Here is a 17889-nt window from a genome sequence, read left to right as displayed (position 1 = left end):
GGAGCGCCTCTGCCCTGGAGTTATTTTAAGACCTACTTGCTTTTCCCTAATAAGGCCGATTATCTCCAAATGCTCAAAGCGATGGAGCGGCGTGACCAGCGCGCTCCAAACGCACGTAACGGCGAGCATGCCGGTCGCCCTTCCCTGAGATGCCTGCGTGCCTGCGGCCTCTGCTTCGTGTCTGAGGCATCAGGGTGGTGGTGCTGCTGCTGTGACAGTGGACAGGCTGCCTCTGGCCGAGCAGAGCAGGGCGGGACCCGTTCCCGGCGCTTCCCCGAGTGCCTGAGACCCAAAAGGCTCAGACGTTCCCGCCCTAACGGCACATCTGACAGCCACACAAGCAATGATGGGACTGCGTGTCTCTCAACATCAATGACCCGCCGTTGCCACAAGATGAGTGACCATCCCGGTCTAACTCCAGAACCCCAGCTGGTGTCAGGGTCCTGGCCTCCACCATGCACAGGCCCCCACCGGCCCTCCCACGGCGGGAAGCGGAGGGGCTGCCGACTGTCCCCGGGACCCGTCACAGTGACTTCACCGCCGACGGGACACAAAGAAGTTACGTTCTTACAAATGCAACTTATTTAAATACAAAAGCCACATGCAGCTCGATTCAGCCACGACACGGCTTTGTATCGTCCAAGGCTTGGAGACAGAGTGCAGGTCACTGGCCGTCCAGGCCACGTGGTGAAGGCCAGCACGTTCGCCGAGGGCGTTCTGTGCACCAGGCACCTGCCAAAGTCATTTCCTGCCAAGAGCGCTGCTGCCCCGACACACTCAGGCCTGGCCCAGGCAGGGGATTTCACTGGTAAGGGAGGGGGACTCCCTGCCGTCCGAGGCAGCAAGAAAGCAGCCCCTTCTAGGGTGAGACACATGTGTACTAGAGGCGCTCGGCAAGGAATCTGCACGGGGGGACGTCTGTGTTTGCACCTCCGTGCGCCTCTCCCGCCCCGCGGGGCTCCCCCGCCAGGATGCAGAGGGAACCCCGACTCACGAAATGCCGGCGCGATGGCCGCACAGATAAGGGAACCCAGGGCTATACAAATGGGTCACCACAGATGCCCCAACTCTGCCTTGAAAGGGAGACCCTACAGACGCGGAGCTGGGAAAGGCCTGGAGCTCAGAGGAAGCCCTTCGGGGTGAGCGGGGCCCCCGGCCGGGGCCGGGGTCAGCGGTGGCCACCCTGGACATGTTCCACCCGCGCTGTGTCCTGCGGGTGGATGGGACTGAGTGAGAGCTCCCTGGCCCTGTGGCCGCTCCGGCCTCCTCTCTCCCTCTTGCCGGCAGAAGCACAGCTTTATGGGTCAGACTTAACCCCTTGCCATCGATAACAGTACAAGTAATGCAAGAGCCACAGCATTTTCCTAAACAGCAGGTGGCCCAGACTTTGTATCAAACCCAGATCACACGTGCGCTCTACACGGAGGACATCACAGCCCGTGTCTCCGAGGCGTTGGCTGAGCCCACGCAATCTGGAGATGATTAAAGGAAAATGGAAAATCAAATTGAAACAAGAAAGTCACACGCTTTGAAGCAGCTCACTGAGGCCACCAAATAAACCACGTGACGTCAGAACCCTGCCTGCGCCTCCCGATGTCACAGGCAGCTGAGCCGCCAACACCCGCCGACACCTGCCTGCCCACGCTGAGGCCCTGTCCTCACATACGCGGCTCCTGGGAGGCTGGGCGCTCGTGACAGGCTCAAGTGTTCCAGTGACCCTTGTGGGCATCACAAACACACGTGGGCTTTTTGACAGAGGAGGACACCCACCATAAAACCTCCTTTCATGACTGCATTTTCCAAAGTTACAAGATTAAACGCACTGGCCCTGTTTACGTTCACATGGGCCTTTGCCATGAAAGTCACCTGCAGAATAAACTCGGGCTTCACGGAACCCTAACCTCAGCTTCGGGAAGAGCTGAGCGCATTCTAAAGGCGCGTCGGACGTTGGCCCTGAGCCCCTGCCCGCTCCGAGGGGAAAGACACGGAAAGGGCGTGTAGGCGCAGAGCGGATGCGCCTCCTGAGGTAGAGGACGTGGCCTCCTTCTCTGAAACGCTGGGCCTTCACCGTGTGGCCACCACGGAAGCCGGCCTCTCTGTGTGCCCCACCTGCGTGCGGGCCCCTGGGGACGGCAGCCGCTCCTCCCGGTGACCATTGGGACCCAAGCGGCCATGGTTCCTTCTCACCCAAACCCACAGGAGGCCCTGTGTGGCTGACCCTCCTCCCGCGCCCGGCCCCGTCCCACTCACCCTGCAGCTGCCGGCCCTTGTAGAGGTCCCGCGCCTTGGCTGGGTGCGCCCGCGCGGAGTTGTCACATTTCGGCTGCTCATACCTACGGGACCAGGGAAGAGAGAGGTCAGGGGCCAAGGCTGGGCAGGGGGTTTCCTTCCACTTTCCGCACGGGCCTGGGGCCCATGACCGCAGGGGTGACCTTGGTGCCGCTGGGTGCAGGGAGCTTCTCCTGTCAGCAGGAGGCGCACACGGCCCGGCCACCCTGGTCTTGTGCCCAGTTTGGGCTGGAATCCTAGCACTGATGCTGATACACACATGTGTATTTGAGGGGCCGTGTTCTTCTCCCTCAGAAGATTCAGTGACTTGCCCGTCCCGTGCAGACACGCCATCTCAGGACACAGAGCAAGTGCCCTTGGGCCTCAGCTAAAGGTTCAGATTCAGCGTGGACACCCATCACCAGTTAGAGGGGAGAAAATGAGCGCCCACCGCCTGGCTGCCCCTCCGAGGGAGGGCCCGCCTCCAGGGGGAAGGCGGTGTCAGGTCGCATCACGCCCCCGCCCGCATGCGCCTGCCGGGAGCTGGGGCCCAGCGGTCAGTCGGGGAGCAGGGCGGCCTGACTCAGGCGAGAGCAGCCTGCGCTCTGCTGGCAGGTGCACAAGCCCTTCACCAGCCATCAGGAGACGGAAGCAGAACCTCCCGGCTCTGGGCGCTCGTGCGTCGCTGGCAGCCAGCCTGACCCACGCTGAACACGACAGCCGCTTCCAGCGCAGCTGCCACCATCGCGTCCTCTGGCTCCCCTGCCCCTCGTGCGTGGCTTGGGCGCCCACAGGTGCCGGGCTCTGCCCACAGCCCAGCTGTGAGCCATGGCCAAGCGGTCTACTTGACCCCAAAGCAGCAGGAGCCAGTAGGTGTCGGGGCCGGTCCGCCCCGTGTTTCTCTCCGGGGGTGACCCCGACCAGGAACCCCGAGCTGGGGGCTGCTCTCCGCCACGCTCCGGCAGTGGGGCTGGGTTTAGTCCGCAGCACGAGACAAGAACAAAGTCTGTGCTTCTTCATTCTCTTGCTTGGAGACATGGGGAGAGAGAGCCAGCTTACAGCAAGGGTGTATTGCATGTCTGCCACTAATCACTGGCACTTGACTTTTAAATTATCTTTCCCATCGGGAAACGTAAAACAGAGGATGAGCAAGGAAAACAAACCTTGAACTTCTGCCCAAATATAAACCAAAACTATAAAGTCTCCCTGGAACTGCTGGTCAGAGGAAATCACGTAAACGCGGCACCTGGACGACAGCGGGCGTTTCAGGAGGAACGGTGACTCCGGGAGCTCCCGCCGCCGGCTCTGCGGCGACAGCAGGGCCCGCAGCGTGTGGGCGGGTGGAGCTGGCCCGGCCGATCAGACAGCCTGCGGGTGACGGCCCTGACTGAGTTCCCACATCCTCGCCTCCCTACAGATCAATTCAAACCAATTCCATTTTTCTTTCCAGGGATGGATTTAGTCGCATCCCATAACCCAACTGCGGCCAATAATCCCTGAACTAAATCTGCTAAAGGGGGTTTTCGGAAAGGCCTTTTGTTCCTACGAAAGGGAGAGAGGGGCGAGGTGCCGTCCCAAGCACTGTGGTGTGTGGGTGAGATGCCTCGTTCTCTGCAGCCGCCTTGTGCCAACGAGGTGGGTCTGTCCAAGGGAGCGAGGGTGTCGGAGTGGAGACTGGGAGACTGTCCTCGTGACATCACCAGATCCCACCGTCAGCTGGAAAGGAGCCTCCTCCATCCGGGGCCTTTGATGTAGGAGCGTCTGCTCCCTCGTTATTCAGGCCCGTTAGTAAGTTGATCACTTGGAAGCCAGAGGCTGCCTCATCGATGCAGACGCCTTGGAGCAAAGCTGAGTCAGGAGCTGGCTCCGTCTGGCTGCCGTCCCTCCGTTAGCTCCTGGTCGGGGCTGCTGTGCCAGCCAGTTAGAGTGAGGGGCGTCCACGGAGGGCCGAGGGTCCGTGCGGAAAGCGTTCTGGTCATGGCTGCCGGTGACGAGAAGCCACAGAGCAAGCCGGCAAGTTAAAGACAGGACAGCAGAGAACACAACAGCTTATTAAGTGTGTCCTTGACCTTGAACTGCTGACACTGTCTGAAGCCCCTTGTCCTCTGAGCCATGCTGGGCGGCAGCCCCTGAGGCCAGTGGAGTGTGAGCACCGAGCTGCAGCGAACGAGGCCGCGCCGCACGCCGGCCGCTCCCTGGCGTCCCCGAGCAGAGGGTCCCGGCGCTGAGAGAGGAGCGCATATCTGCTTGTCAAGGCCGTCTCCCCAGCCCCCGGAATGGAGTCTGGGTGTCGCTGATGATCAGCATTCATGACAATGAACACATGAACGAGATAAAAACACAGCAGGCGTCCAAGGGGTCTCCTCTTAATTTAGTGCTGTTTCCTGAAACTCCGAGAGGGCTCGCTGTGTCCTGCAGGCCAGGCGGGGACCCTGAGGACCGGGCCCTGCTCTCCTGGCGGGACCCGCGCTCGGTCCGGGCAGTCAGGCCGGAGGAAGGGCAGGGGCAGCTGTGCTTCTTGTCCGATCATAATATCCAGTGGGCTCTGGAGGGACACACCGTGAACGCGGATCTCGTCGTTCTGCGGCGGCTGGAGTTCTGGGTCTGCCAGCCCAGGGATTTGTGTCGGCCGACGCCAACAGCCCCTCCCTGTTCTAGAGGTGGAGCCCCCGCAGGGAACAAACGCCCCTTGTTCTTAAATATGCTGACACACTGGCTCCAAGGGGTGCTTCCTAAAGGACAGTGCACGTGACCACAGGAGCCAAAAAAAGAGAAAAAGTTCCGTCCCAAGTCCGGGAACAGCTCCGGTTCTGGTCCAGCGCGCAGCGGCTGGTGGGGGCTCCCCGTGAGCGCTCTGCGGGCCGGGCCCGGGCTCCACGCGGGGTGCTGCTGTGCCCGGCGCGCCGTGGGTGCCGTGCGGAGGACTCCCCGTCTGTCCCTGCGGCGGCGATGGCTGACGTGCGGACCACCGAGGCGCAGCTTGAAACACAACGCGACTCCTCCAGTTTCCAACGCCGAGCGCCAGGGAGACGGGCTTATTCAGAGCCGGACAGCGGCCGTGGTGGTGGCTGGACCTCGAGGACGGGTTTGTCAGCTGGTCCCCGTACTCTGGGCTCCTGGACGCGGCACTGCTGTGTGTCGCCTCTACACACCCACGAGTCACACCTGAGCAGCTGGGAGGCTCATTCAGGAAGTGCCGCACGGCTCTGGCCTGGGCCCCAGAGGGGACCCAGTGTTTACACTGATAACAGATGACATGTATGTTGATATACTTGCAAACTATATGTGTACAAATTTATGAAAAATCCGAGGTCAATTCATGAAACAAGAAGCTGCAAAAACTAACTCATGTGGATCGCATTTCCGTGGACAAAGCCCGTTCCCGTGGGGCCGGGACAAAACGCTCTGCTGGAGGCCGTCAGCCGGAAGCAGGTGCCTCAGGTCCAGGAGCCGGGCAGCCAGGGAGTCTGCTGCCACCTTTGCCCCAAGCACTTTCCCTTTTAGGTGGCAACTTCGGGACGCACGTATTTTCATACCATAGGAAGCTGTTAGGGGTGGCCGCTTCCCTCAGCCTGTGAAGGACCAGCAGCTTTGCCAACACCAGGCCTAGGGGAGCCACAGCTGGCCTTCGACATGTCCTCATGCCACCGCGGCCCCACATGCAGAGCCACGTCCACGCTCCCACCCTGCACGAAGCAGCGAGTTCTGCCTACAAGGCCGGAAGTGCCGGCGTTCCCAAGGTCAGCTCCCGGTGACCTTCAGAGAAATGGTTTCCTCTTGTTTCTTACGGCCAAAGCCGCTGGTGTCACAGACACCGAGTGCAGAGAAGGGGGGCCGAGGCCAGCGGCGGCGGGGACAGTGGGCTCTGCCCTCCTGCTTCCCGCCCCCGACCGGCCTGCCCGGCCGCTTGAGAAGGGCTTACCTGGTGGAGGTGCCGGGGATGGGGCGCCCAGTGTCCACCAGCACACACCAGCAGTAGCCCGTGGACGGGTGGCACTGCACTGGCTTGTAGAGGCCGCCGTGAGCGCACTCGGGGATGACCACGTTGTCGTTCTTGGGCTGCCTGGCCTCCTCCAGGGCCGACTGCTGCTCCTGGTCGCACGAGGACGCTGGTGAGGAAGAGGCAGCTGTGAGCACGCGGCCGGAACCCGGCGCAGGGAGCCCGAGGAGGGCGGCCGGGAACATCACGGCGGGCAGGGGGGGACAGAGCAGGGCGGGGCTGGAGGACGAGGGGGGCAGCGAGGAGGGTCGGGAGCGCCTCCCCTCAGAGTGGGGGTCATCGGGGACACACGTGTGCGCGCACACACACACTGCAGGCCCCCCCACCAGGGAGTGGGGGCCTGCCTGACTGTTAACTAGGAAAGCGCACAGCTGCAAAGGAAGCAGGCCCAGCATCTGGAGGCCTGAAGACAAACGGGGTCAAACGCCTGCTAACTCTACGGTTCACGTCAGCAGAGAGAAGGGTTTGCTCTTCCGTCTGCTTTCGCCTCAGAATTCAGCATCCAGGCCCGTCAACAGCACTTAGAGCCACAGGAGCCGGACGGTCCGCTGATTTGGGGGCCACCTCGATGGCTGAGCTGCTGGTCAGTTGGTACGTATGAGATCCACCTGCACCCACCACCAGCCCTGTGGTGACCAAGGCCCCTGAGGCCTGAGACCCCGCCCCGCCCCTGCCCCCGCCAGGCCTGAGAGCCCGTGAAACTGCTCTCTTGTCCCAGGTCTGGAACATGCCCTGGGGGCACCCCTCGCGTCTAGGCCCCGGTTAAGCTCAGGGAGTAAACTCCCGAGGTCCCCGTGAGCATTTGGATGGAGACAGGGAGGTGAGGAGCCGCGGGGACAGAGCTGCATGGGACGATGGCGCCTGTCTGCGGCCCGGCTGTCGGCCTTAGCATGCCACCGGGCCGTGTGTACACACTTTCAAACATGTTTACCGCGGTCAGTGCTGGGCCCGTTACCACCTCATACGTCTTCCTGCTCTGTCACCAGCTCTCACGTAAGGGGGTGCTGACCAGAGAAGGCGGGACCCCTGCTCGCCGGGCTGGCTTTGCGCACGTTGAGACCAGTCTCAGGCAGCTCGTGCGCACAGGGCCGCCGGGGCCCAGACCGCAGCCGTGGGTACAAGCAGCGCAGAACGAGGGTGACCAGCGCCCACGTGACGACAGACGCGGCTTGCCTCAGCGTGAAGCGAGGCGCCGAGCAGCATCGGCGCGGAGGTACCAGGACGGCTGCGGTTGTTCGGTTCGCTCTGTGCTCCCGCTGCACCGTGTCGCCAGCTGCCACTGCGAGGCGTCCTGTGGACATCCTGGGGCAGCGTGGGAAGCAATGTCACCTTTCTGATTCTCTGACCCCTAACTGGGCCCCCCAGGCTGCCCTCAGCCCCGAGGGGTGGACAAGCCCCTTGAAGCCAAATCGTGAGTGTCCAGGTGGATGCTTTGGGGGCCGACCTCAGAGCCCGTCCCACGGGTCACACACATCTCACCGCGGGCGCTGAGTGCAGGCGTCGCTGCCTCCAGGAAGCCCCCTGGTCCTGTCCCGGGGCCGCCCGGGGCCCGGCTCGGTCTGCAGAGGACCACGGGGCCGCCAGGTGGGTGCTCGCCCTGCGGTGCGAAGGTGCTGACGTGTGAGCACGCTGGGCCACGGGGCCGCGTCCGCACCCCGGGAGCTGCTGTCTGTGAGGCTCCACGTGGGTCCGGCCCGCGGCCCGCGGCTTCAGTTTCCCGGCATCAGGGTTGTTCTGTCTGTGACTTAAGAACCTGAATTAATGGGGTTCTGAGTCTCTGATGGTCCGACTGAGGACCGGGCATTTGGTTTCAGCAGCGCTGACCCTCTGCTGACCTGTGCCCTCGAGGGCAGATGCTGGATGGGGGGCCCCGGCGTCCACCCTGGGCTGGGTGCCAGCGAGAGGACCCCGCGCAGTGCCTGCCCGCGGCTCACCGGGCACACACGCACCGTCAACGGCCACCGCACTCCTGGGAGCGCCACCGCCCGGGCGCCCCTCCGTTGGCACTGAGTGCTTCCTGCAGGTTCTGCACTCCTGAGCCTGCTCCGGAGGTCACGAACAAGCTGTCCCTGCAGCGCGCGGGGACCACGGAGCACGGGGCTTTCCCTCGGCTGCAACGGGGCTGCACGTGGCCACGGTCGCCTGTCCTTCTGAGCCGCCAGTGAGTTCCTTTAGATCATGGGAAAGAGCCGAGGGGTTCAGGACAGGCTGGGCGTTCTCAGAGGCCGCTGTGCAGGGCAAGGTCACGTTCCCGCCGCTGCTGGGAAGACTCGTCACTGACTTCCAGGCTCATTCGGACCCGTGGCAGAAACGTGGTTCATGAGCAGGATTTGCAGGGTGGTTTCCGGGCACAAACATGTTCACGCTCTGTCTGAGGGCGTACTGTATCTACAGAAGTCATCCTGGAAAATTCTGGAAATGCCCCCTTTGAGGATTGGGTGTCCTGTTTGAAGGCTCCACCACCTGGGAACGTTTGCTAAGAACGTGTAAAATAGCGAAGACATTATTGCCGAGTCAGCAGAAGTCCCGTGTTCGTCCGTCTGCAGAAACATCCTGGCTGAGGAGCCTGTCAGCCTCGCGGTTCGACGCGGTAAACCGGGCTCCTCGGGGGCACGTGCGCTTCTGGGAGAAAAGCAGCTGTGTGTTTGTTTAGAGGGAGCCGTGACGGATGGAGGAGAACCTCTGCACACAAACTAACGACAACCCCGGGAACAGAGGCTCAGAGACGTGAGGGCGTGGGAACATCACCCTCAGCCCAGGGCAGCGCCGGCTCCAGGCAGCAACCTGCTGTCCACACCAGGTCAGGCGCGGCCACGAGACGGGAGCCGGTCTCTCTGCAGGGACGCCCCTTTCTCTACAAAGCACGGGTCACATGTGCAAAGGGAGATGCCTGGGGACACAGTGACTAAACAGCCATGTTTCCCACACGACGGGGGCTCGCCATCACAAAGGCACATGTGACCATGACTTCAGAAAGGAGCCCACGGGACAACCGTCAGCGACACAGCCGAGACGTGGCGACGGGGCCTGATCACACGGTGGAGAAGCGCGCAGGGGTAACAGGGACGCCGCGTGCAGCTGCAGGTGGAAACCCTGCACGGCAGTGGCCATAGAAAGGACGGGGACCATCCTCGGGGTATGAAGTCAGTGTCAGGTGAGCTGGGGACCAGGGAGAAGCGTGAGGTGGACATCGACCTGCGGGTGACTCGCTGGACCTGCCACGGTTAGAGACGGGGTTAAAACTGAAGCCGTGACATCATTCTGTTTCCAAAAGGGAGGCTGGCGTCCACGGCCAGGAACGGCCCTGGGCAGCCCTGCTGCCGGCACGTGGAGCCCAGAGGCAAAGGCGTCACCCTGTTGACACACAGGGACGGCACGTCTATGCTCTCCTCGTCCGAGCTTGGCCGTCTCCTCCGTGAGCTTGTCTGCGTCCCCCGGGCCTCCCGGCTGCGCCCTCCTGTGAGCAGACGCCCGGGAAGCCATCAGCACTGTGGAGAGCGCCGGCCTCAGTGTTTTCTCGTTAAAATAACAGACGAGAAACACGGTTACAGTTCTAATTTGTTTGTATCATTTAGTTCGGCAATCATATAACAATTTGGTATTTTTAGAAAGTTAGCTCTATAAATTTAAGAAGAATATACATGAAAACATCTTAGTTTATTCCCCAAACGAGCCGTGGGTGTCAGTGACTTGAATGTTGTCTGACAGTTTGTCCAGATAACCTGCCAGCCGCTGGGAAGGCAGGTGATAATGATGGCACACGGCTGTCAGACGTTTATGAACTTCAGGGTGACCTCCTTCCACACAGGCCACCTGCTCTCAGCACGACGGTGCCGGAATCGTCTCCACAGGAGGCAGTAACAAGTCACATCCATTTGGGGCAACGGGGAAAGGAGCTTGGAGTCGGCCACATTCCCCACGCCCGCCGCACGCGCGTGTTTCTCTGGCCAGCTCGCCCTCTGAATAGCGTCACGGTAAGAGTCAGGGCTTCATTGTTCGCTTTCCAATGCTATGAGACCCTGAGGGGCTTCAAAAAAACTAAGATACCTGAAACTGCGCGTTTCCCGCCCCCACGGCCACCGCCACAGACACGGAACTCTGATGGCAACGGCCCCGTCACGTGGTGACGCGCGTTCTCTCTGCACCGCTCCCAGCGTCAGTTCACTCTGCAGGGTCTCCTGTCCTGGCCCCACGCTGCCCACAGAGGGTTTGCTGTCATCCGTGGGCCGGGCAGAGTGTCGCCTCGCTCTCCACTGCTTACTGGCAGGGCTGTCACTGGTCTTACTCGCTAAGGGACACTGTGTCCTTTCTCCCATCAGGATCTGCTCTGGGGACATTTCGTTTTCCCAGAAATTCTTGTTTTTAGAGAACTGCGTAAGAATGCTCTTCACACAGCCAGAGGTCATTCCAGGCGGCGACGGTGCTGTGCTCCTCCCTCCAGGTCCTGCCCGGCGCAGGTACGCACAGCCCACGCCTAACTCAGGCCGACGGGCCACGCCCTCTTCACCTCCGCCCCCTTCTCATTTCTGTGCTGAGTCAGGAAGATGCACTAAGCAACCATCATGTTCAAAGGCAAAGACGTTTGATTTCACCTCTGGCCACCCTCCTAAAAGCACGGCAGGCTGTGTGGTGAGAGGCGGAGAACGCCGCACGGGTGGGGGCAACGGTCCTGGCCTGGCCTGGCCACGGCTCCGGGGCCACGTACGTGGTGGGAAACGGCCACATGGCGTCACCGCAGCTGGCGGCCTCGGAGAACGAGCCGGAGGCGCCTGCGGAGCAGCACACGAGTGGGCTGGGAAGTGGGGTGAAGCACCTCACAAAATTAAAAGGACTATTTAAGATTCTAGAAATCACACCCAAGAGCTCCGTCGGATACTGTGACAATATTGTACCCACAGCCATAGAAAACGATCAGTTTTTAGGGAAGGAAAACTTACGTGTTCACTTTTATTTACTGACCTACTTCAGTAATTAAACAACAAAACTCAGAAAACTGGGAATGGAAAATAACCTCTATGTTTTTAAAGAGCACATGCCTCACACTTATACCTAACATCATACTTAATAATCAAATAATGGCTGCTTTCACTCTGAGACTGAAAACAATCTCACCAATTCTATTTCATTTATACTGTAGGATCCAGACAACACAAGAAAATGGTCAAAAAAGACAAAGATTTGAAATAAAAAATGTAAAATTGTCCTTAATCACACATGATAGGACTGTGTATTTTTAAAGACATATTGAAGCATCTACAAAGAAAAAGCTGAAGACTTCCAGCCAAGAGGAGGCGTAGACAGACACGCTGCATCTCCCTCCACAACTAAGAAGGAACACAACTACCTCAGAACTAGAGACGACCAGAATTCCAGAAAATTGAGCTGCTTGGAAGTCCAACAGACAAAGATATAAAGAAGAAACACTCACCCAGACAGGCAGGAGGGGCGGAGCCGGGGCAGAGAGGACGTGGTGTGGTGGCAGCAGCAGACCAGTGGAAAGCGCAGTCACACGTTTTAAAAAGTCAGGAGGGACACCTGGGGAGCATTCCCAGCTCCTGACCAGACTGCACAGCCCACGGTCCCAGCGCCGGGGAAAATCAAGCCTCATTGCTTCTGACTGTGCAGACCAGTGGGGGTTGGGGTGGAGGCAGAAACTGCTGGTCTCTCAGCAGAGTCCACCTCTTTAAGGGCCCCCACGGTCCTAGAATGTCCACAGACCCATCCACTCTGGGAACGATGGCCAGGGCAGCAGCTAGAGGGGCGCCAGTCCCATATGGAAGTGGGAGAGGTGCCTGGAAAAGGGGCAAGTGCTGGACAGGTGGCTTTGTTCCCTCTCGGACCTCTCCCCCACATACAGCACCACAACGTGGTGACACGGGTCGCCTGTACTGATGAATCCCTAAGGCTCTGCCCCTTACAATGTAACAGGTGCGACAGCTCTATCTAAGACACAGAGGCAAACAAACACAGGAGCCTGTCAGATGAGGAGACAGAGAAGTATGGCCCAAAAGAGGGAACGGATCAAGGTTCTAGTGGGAGGACTAAGTGATGAGGAGATAGCCAGCCTAACAGAAATAGAGTTTAAAACACTGGTGATAAAGATGCTCACAGACATGACAAATATGCTTGAGTATGGCAAATGCATAAGGGAAGACATGAAGGCTATGCTAAGTGAAACGAAGAAAAATCCACACAAAATCAATGGTGAAGGGAAGGAAACCGGGATTAAAATCAATGATTGGAAACATAAGGAAGAAAAAACAGTCAATCAGTGCAGAATGAGGAAACAAGAATTGAAAAAAATGAGGAGAGGCTTAGGAACCTCTGGGACAACTTTAAACGTGGCAACATCCAAATCATAGGTGTGCCAGAAGGAGAAGAGGAAGAGCAAGAAATGGAAAGCTTGTGTGAAAAAATAATGAAGGGAAACTTCCCAAATTTGGCAAAGGAAATAGACATACAAGTCTAAGAAGCACAGACAGTCCCCAACAAGCTAGACCCAAGGAGGACCACACCAAGACACATCATAATTAAAACGCCAAAGGTGAGAGATACAGAGAGAATCTTAAAAGCAGCAAGAAAAAAGCAGAGTTACCTACAAAGGGGTGCCTATAAGACTGTCAGCTGATTTCTCAAAAGAGACTTTGCAGACAAGAAGGGGCTGGCAAGAAGTATTCAAGGTGATGAAAAGCAAGGACCTACAACTAAGACTACTCTATCCAGCAAAGCTATCATCTAGAATGGAAGGGCAGATGAAGTGCTTCCCAGACAAGGCAAAGCTAAAGTAGTTCATTGTCACCAAGCCATTATTATATGAAATGTCAAAGGGACTTATTTAAGAAAAAGAAGATCAAAACTATGAACACTAAAATGACAACAAACTCACAACTATCAACAACTGAATCCAAAAAATAAAAACAAAATCCAACTAAGCAAACCAGAATGGGAACAGAATCATAGGTGTGGGGATCACATGGAGGGTTATCAGCTGGGAGGGGGAAGGAGGAGAAATGGGGAAATGGTGCAGGGACTAAGAAGCATAATTGGTTGGTACAAAATAGACAGGGGGAAGGTAAGAATAATATAGGAAAGGGTGAAGCCAAAGAACTTACATGCACGACCCATGGACATGAACTAAGGGGGGTGGGATTGCTGGAGGGAAGGGGGGTACTGGGCAGAGGGGAGCAAAGGGGAAAAAATTGGGACAAATATAACAACATAATCAACAAAATATACTAAAAATAAGAAAACACTGCAAGAATTAATAAGTGACTATATCAAGGTCTCAAGATATAAATTCAATATGCAAAAAATCACTTGCATGTCTGTATACTAGCAGAAACAATTGAAAGATAAAATAGTCAAATGTAATTTGCAATAACAATAAAAAATGTGGAATACTCAGGAATAAATTGATGAAAATATGACTAAGATGTTGTAAACTAAACAACAGTGCTGAGATATTAAAGGAAATCCTCCACAAAACAAAAAGGCACCCACAGAACAGAAGAAACATGCAAACAATACCTGCAATGAGGGGCTAAAATCCAAAATATATAAAGAGCGCATACGCTCAACAACAATAAAGAAATCCAACAAAGAAATGGGCAGAGGACCTGAACAGACACTATTCCCACGACACACAAATGGCCAACAGGTGTTTGAAAAGACGCTCAGGTCCACGTCACAGTGAGGTACCACACCCCACAGGGTAGAATGGCTGCTGTCAATATGACGAGAAACGCGTGTTGACGACGGGCAGGACAGGACCCCTCACGCGCCGTGTGTGGGGATGTGCGTTGGCGCAGCCACTGTGGAAAAGAGTCTGGAGGTTCCCCAAATTAAGAACAGAATGACCTTGTGACCCAGCAGTCCGTCTTCTGGGTACTTATCCAAAACATCCGAAAACGTTTATTCATAAGGATGTTTGCACCTCTGTGTTACTGCAGCATTGTCATCCACAGTGGCACCACTGCCGTCAGGAGTGACCCCTGTTCTTCTGTGGCCGGCGTCCCTGACGGCACGTCCTGGGACGCTCAGGTGCCCACGTGGCCACCTGGACGGATGCTGGGTCCGCGTGAGCCCTGTGTGTTGGAGCTGCCCGTGCTGAGTGGGTACGGTCTTGGGCGCGTGAGCTGAACACCTCTGCTGAGGTGGCCGCCACCGTCTCGGCCGACGGGCTCCAAACGTCCAACCGCTACACATGGGCAGTTCCGGGGAGAGGTGGGAGGGGTGAATAGGGTGTCACCTATGGAAATACTTCAGGCATAAAATAATAAACGAATAGGACCCCACTTATAGAAAGCAAGAGATTGATTCTTTATAACATTTGGTGGGTGTTAAAACTACGTGCTTTTTGTGTAGGAGCTGAATTGCAAGTGAATTCTGTGAGGCCAGAGGCTTGCCCTCATTTTACAAATTCAGTGATTAAACCAGAGAGAAGTCGGGGTCCCAGGCAAGGCCATTGGGGTCACAAGTGTCAGGCCGCCGGCAGGGGAGGCCAGAAACGTGCATTTCCAACAGGTTCCCCGATGGTGGTGAAGCCTGTGTTTTCATCTGTCCCAGGTTCCAACATGTGGGTTTTTTACTTTTCCTTAAAATTGATTACTTAATTTTTATACATGTTGTCTTCATCAGTCATGGAGTATTTTGTGGTTTTCTTTATAATTAGGCAACAGAAATGATCAAAAGCAAAAGAAGTAAAATGAAAAGGAGGCCCTTTTAGAATCTGATTTTCTAGAAACAGCGGATGGGAAGGGGGCGACCTTGAAATTTATAGTTTCAGGGGAATATAATCATTCACAGGTCCCCGGTCAGCCGCGGACCCAGCTCGCTTTGCCTGGAAGGGGCCCAGCTACGCTCGGCCGTGTCACTGAATTAAGAAGAAGATTTCTGAGATGGGCTTTTAGGTCCGGGAGTATTGCTGTCGCGTCACAGGCATTGTGGGCCCAGAACAAAGCTCTCTGCGTGTTCTCCTTTGATCCCGGCGGTGACAGAACAAGGCAGTGTCACCAGGGAGCCAGTGGAGGCTCCGCAGAGTTTCCTACCTGCCTCTGGACCGCGGGGCGGGGAAGGGCTGAGCAAGAGGCCACTCTCCCGCCGGCGACTCGGGAGCCGCCAGGCCCTCCCTAAGAACCCTCCGAAATGGCAAATGAATGACGTGGGAAGCTCACAGTGATCCTTCCCAAAAACAAAGATCGGGATGCAAGTCACGATCTAGGTTCTTAGGAAGGAAATCATGGTCACGGGGTCCGTTCTGACTCCTCTGCCCCACGTTCACCCCACAGCAGCCGGCCCGGGCTCGGAGGACGCGCAGACCCAGAGGTCATTTCTAACGTGAACGTGCGTCCTGGAGCCGGGAGACCAGGGAGCAGGGCGCCGTCAGCCGGGGCGAAGAGGGGCCCCTCGGGGGGACCCCGGAGCCCGTGATGGTCACGGTCCCAGCCACATCCTCTCCCACACTAACCTCCCTCTGCATCTTCTGTGTCCGCAGCACGTCCAGAGGGACCGTCTTTGCTGGAAGTCCCCCTGTCCCGAGTGCTGCTGCCAATGACAGTTTCCCCGGCACGACTCTCAGACCCCTGGAAGCCAGCTGTCCGCGCGTCCCTCTTTTCTGGGCCCCCACATTGAGCCTGGTTCTCCCTGGGGCTTCCGAAGCCCCTCCTGCTCTCCGGTCCCACAGTCACTGTCCCCAGGTCCAGGCCTGGGCTCCACAGACTCCCAGGGGCTGGCCGGCCCCTCGCCCCTCACGCCCTCAGCAGCTGCTGCCCAGCAGCCCCCAGGCAGACCCTGCTGACTGCCCGACCCCTCCTGAGACCGCGCCAGCACTGGGCGGCCCCTCCCTGGCCCCCGAGGCCCCGGGTGCAGAACCCCCAGGGGTCTCTGAGCTGCGGCAAATGTGCCCTAGAAGTGGGTTCCCATCACGTGCTGCGGCATCCGGAGACTGTTCTGCTTAAAAAGTTAGAAAAACAGTCTAATTTAGCATTTGGATGCTTTACAGAAAGAATCAGAATGTTTCCATTTTCCAGAAAAGCCCACACGAGACCAGCGGTTTCCTCTAAGAGCTGATCACAGGCAGCACAGATGCCGCAACTCCTTTCAACGTGACGGGGCCACTCAAGACAAAGTCAGGCATGGCCACGCTTCTCCTGAAGAGTTGCCCCTGCATGTGGATAAAGCAAAGAATAATGGCTTGTTTGTTTGTTTAAATAAGAAAAAAAGGAAAGACCAGAAGCAGCATTTGACACGAAGGACGGACAGTTGGGGGCCACGGTGCCCACCGCCCTGGACTGGCCATCGCGCGGGAACGAGCGAGCCCAGCCTGAACCCCGCTGAGTGCGTGTTCCCGGGCTGAGCCTTCAAACTGTTTCCACTTGGAAACACGAGTGCGGCCCCAGCTACCTGGTCACTGAGACTCAGACAAAGCAGGCCACGGGCCGCTGTCGCCGGGGAGCGTCACCCCTTCCTCACAGGTGTGAGACAGACGACACACAGGCCCAGAGAGAGGTGGTGTCATTCCAGCACGAGAGGGTCCCCACCAGAAACCCTGAGCCCTCAGAGCCAGGAGGGGTGGTGCCCCAAACACTGGCCACTGCACCCCGAAACACCAGCATGCCTGGCTCACTGTCCAGGCCTCCCTGCAGAGACTGGTGCGTGGCAGGACATCGGACGGACCCTCAGCCAGGCCCTCGGCTCTACAAGACGGGGTGCGGTCCCGGGGTGTAGGCTCTGTCATCTCTGCTCGGGGACACCACCGGGGAGCCCTCGGTCCTCGGGGAAAGAATATGCTGCCCAGCTGCTGGTCTGCTCGGTCGGAAGGGCGGTGAAGGGAAGGCGCGTGCCGGGCTTACGAGGAGACGCGGGGATGGACAGACCCCACAAAAGCGTAGCGGGGGTGGGGGGCCCTCGGTGGCCTGCGAGGATGCTGTCCCGACTGGACGGAGCTGGAGGAAAACAAGGCCCCGTGTCTGCGGCACCTCTCTGTCTGTGGAGCCTTCACAGTCTTGCTCAGGCATCACCGCTGACAGCCACCGAGGGCTTCGGACGCCTGGGCTCGCTTCTGAGAACAGACTCCGCTCACACGCAGCTGCGGCCACACCAGTTTCCAGGCGCAGCCCTCGCTCCCAGGCCCCACACCAGCTCCGCTGTGACCCCTCCCTCCACCTGGGCTGTGGCGCAGGGGGCCACAGCGACCCTCTCTGCTCCCCAGGGGCCCGGTGTGGGAAAGCAGAGTGACTTTCCAAAGCCGGGACACAGGCCACAAGCTGAGTGTTCGACCCCAGAGCGGACGCTGCGTCCCGGGAAGGAGCCTGGCCGGGTGGGCTCGCTGGGGCCACGCTGCGCTCGGGAAGCCCGCCTCCCGGGCTGGGCTCAGCGTGCAGGATGCGCGGTGACCGGCATTCCGGGCAGCCAGGCTGTCCCACGCGCAGACACCGTCCTCCCCCGGTCGTGTGGCTTCCGAAACGCGCACCCCGTGCCGCGAGCTGCATGGGGCCAAGGGGCCCAAGGCTGAGCGCCGTGCGCGGCGCAGCCACACGCGGGCTCTGCTCTGGGCCGTTGGAGGGCATTGAAACCAGGGCCCTGGCAGAGGTCTGTCTGAGCCAGAGACGGGGGCCCTGACC

The 17889-nt window shown here is 58.3% G+C and overlaps 1 protein-coding gene across 2 annotated transcripts in view; it reads right to left on the bottom strand.

Annotated features, from left to right (window-relative positions):
- SMOC2 (SPARC related modular calcium binding 2) overlaps positions 1 to 17889 on the bottom strand; it is a 93155-nt gene that overhangs the window by 15719 nt on the left and 59547 nt on the right. For both annotated transcript variants that reach the window (XM_090280095.1, XM_090280096.1), the window contains exons 8-9: positions 6191 to 6377; positions 2251 to 2333 (exon numbers count right to left, since the gene is read on the bottom strand). In XM_090280095.1, coding sequence (XP_090136221.1) covers positions 2251 to 2333; positions 6191 to 6377 — 270 coding nt within the window. The remainder of the gene's footprint in view (positions 1 to 2250; positions 2334 to 6190; positions 6378 to 17889) is intronic.

The sequence above is a fragment of the Furipterus horrens genome, unplaced genomic scaffold, assembly GCF_987537825.1.
Source record: "Furipterus horrens unplaced genomic scaffold, mFurHor1.1.pri manual_scaffold_6, whole genome shotgun sequence".
NCBI classification, from domain to species: Eukaryota; Metazoa; Chordata; class Mammalia; order Chiroptera; family Furipteridae; genus Furipterus; species Furipterus horrens.
This window is presented reverse-complemented; position numbering and strand designations above follow the sequence as displayed.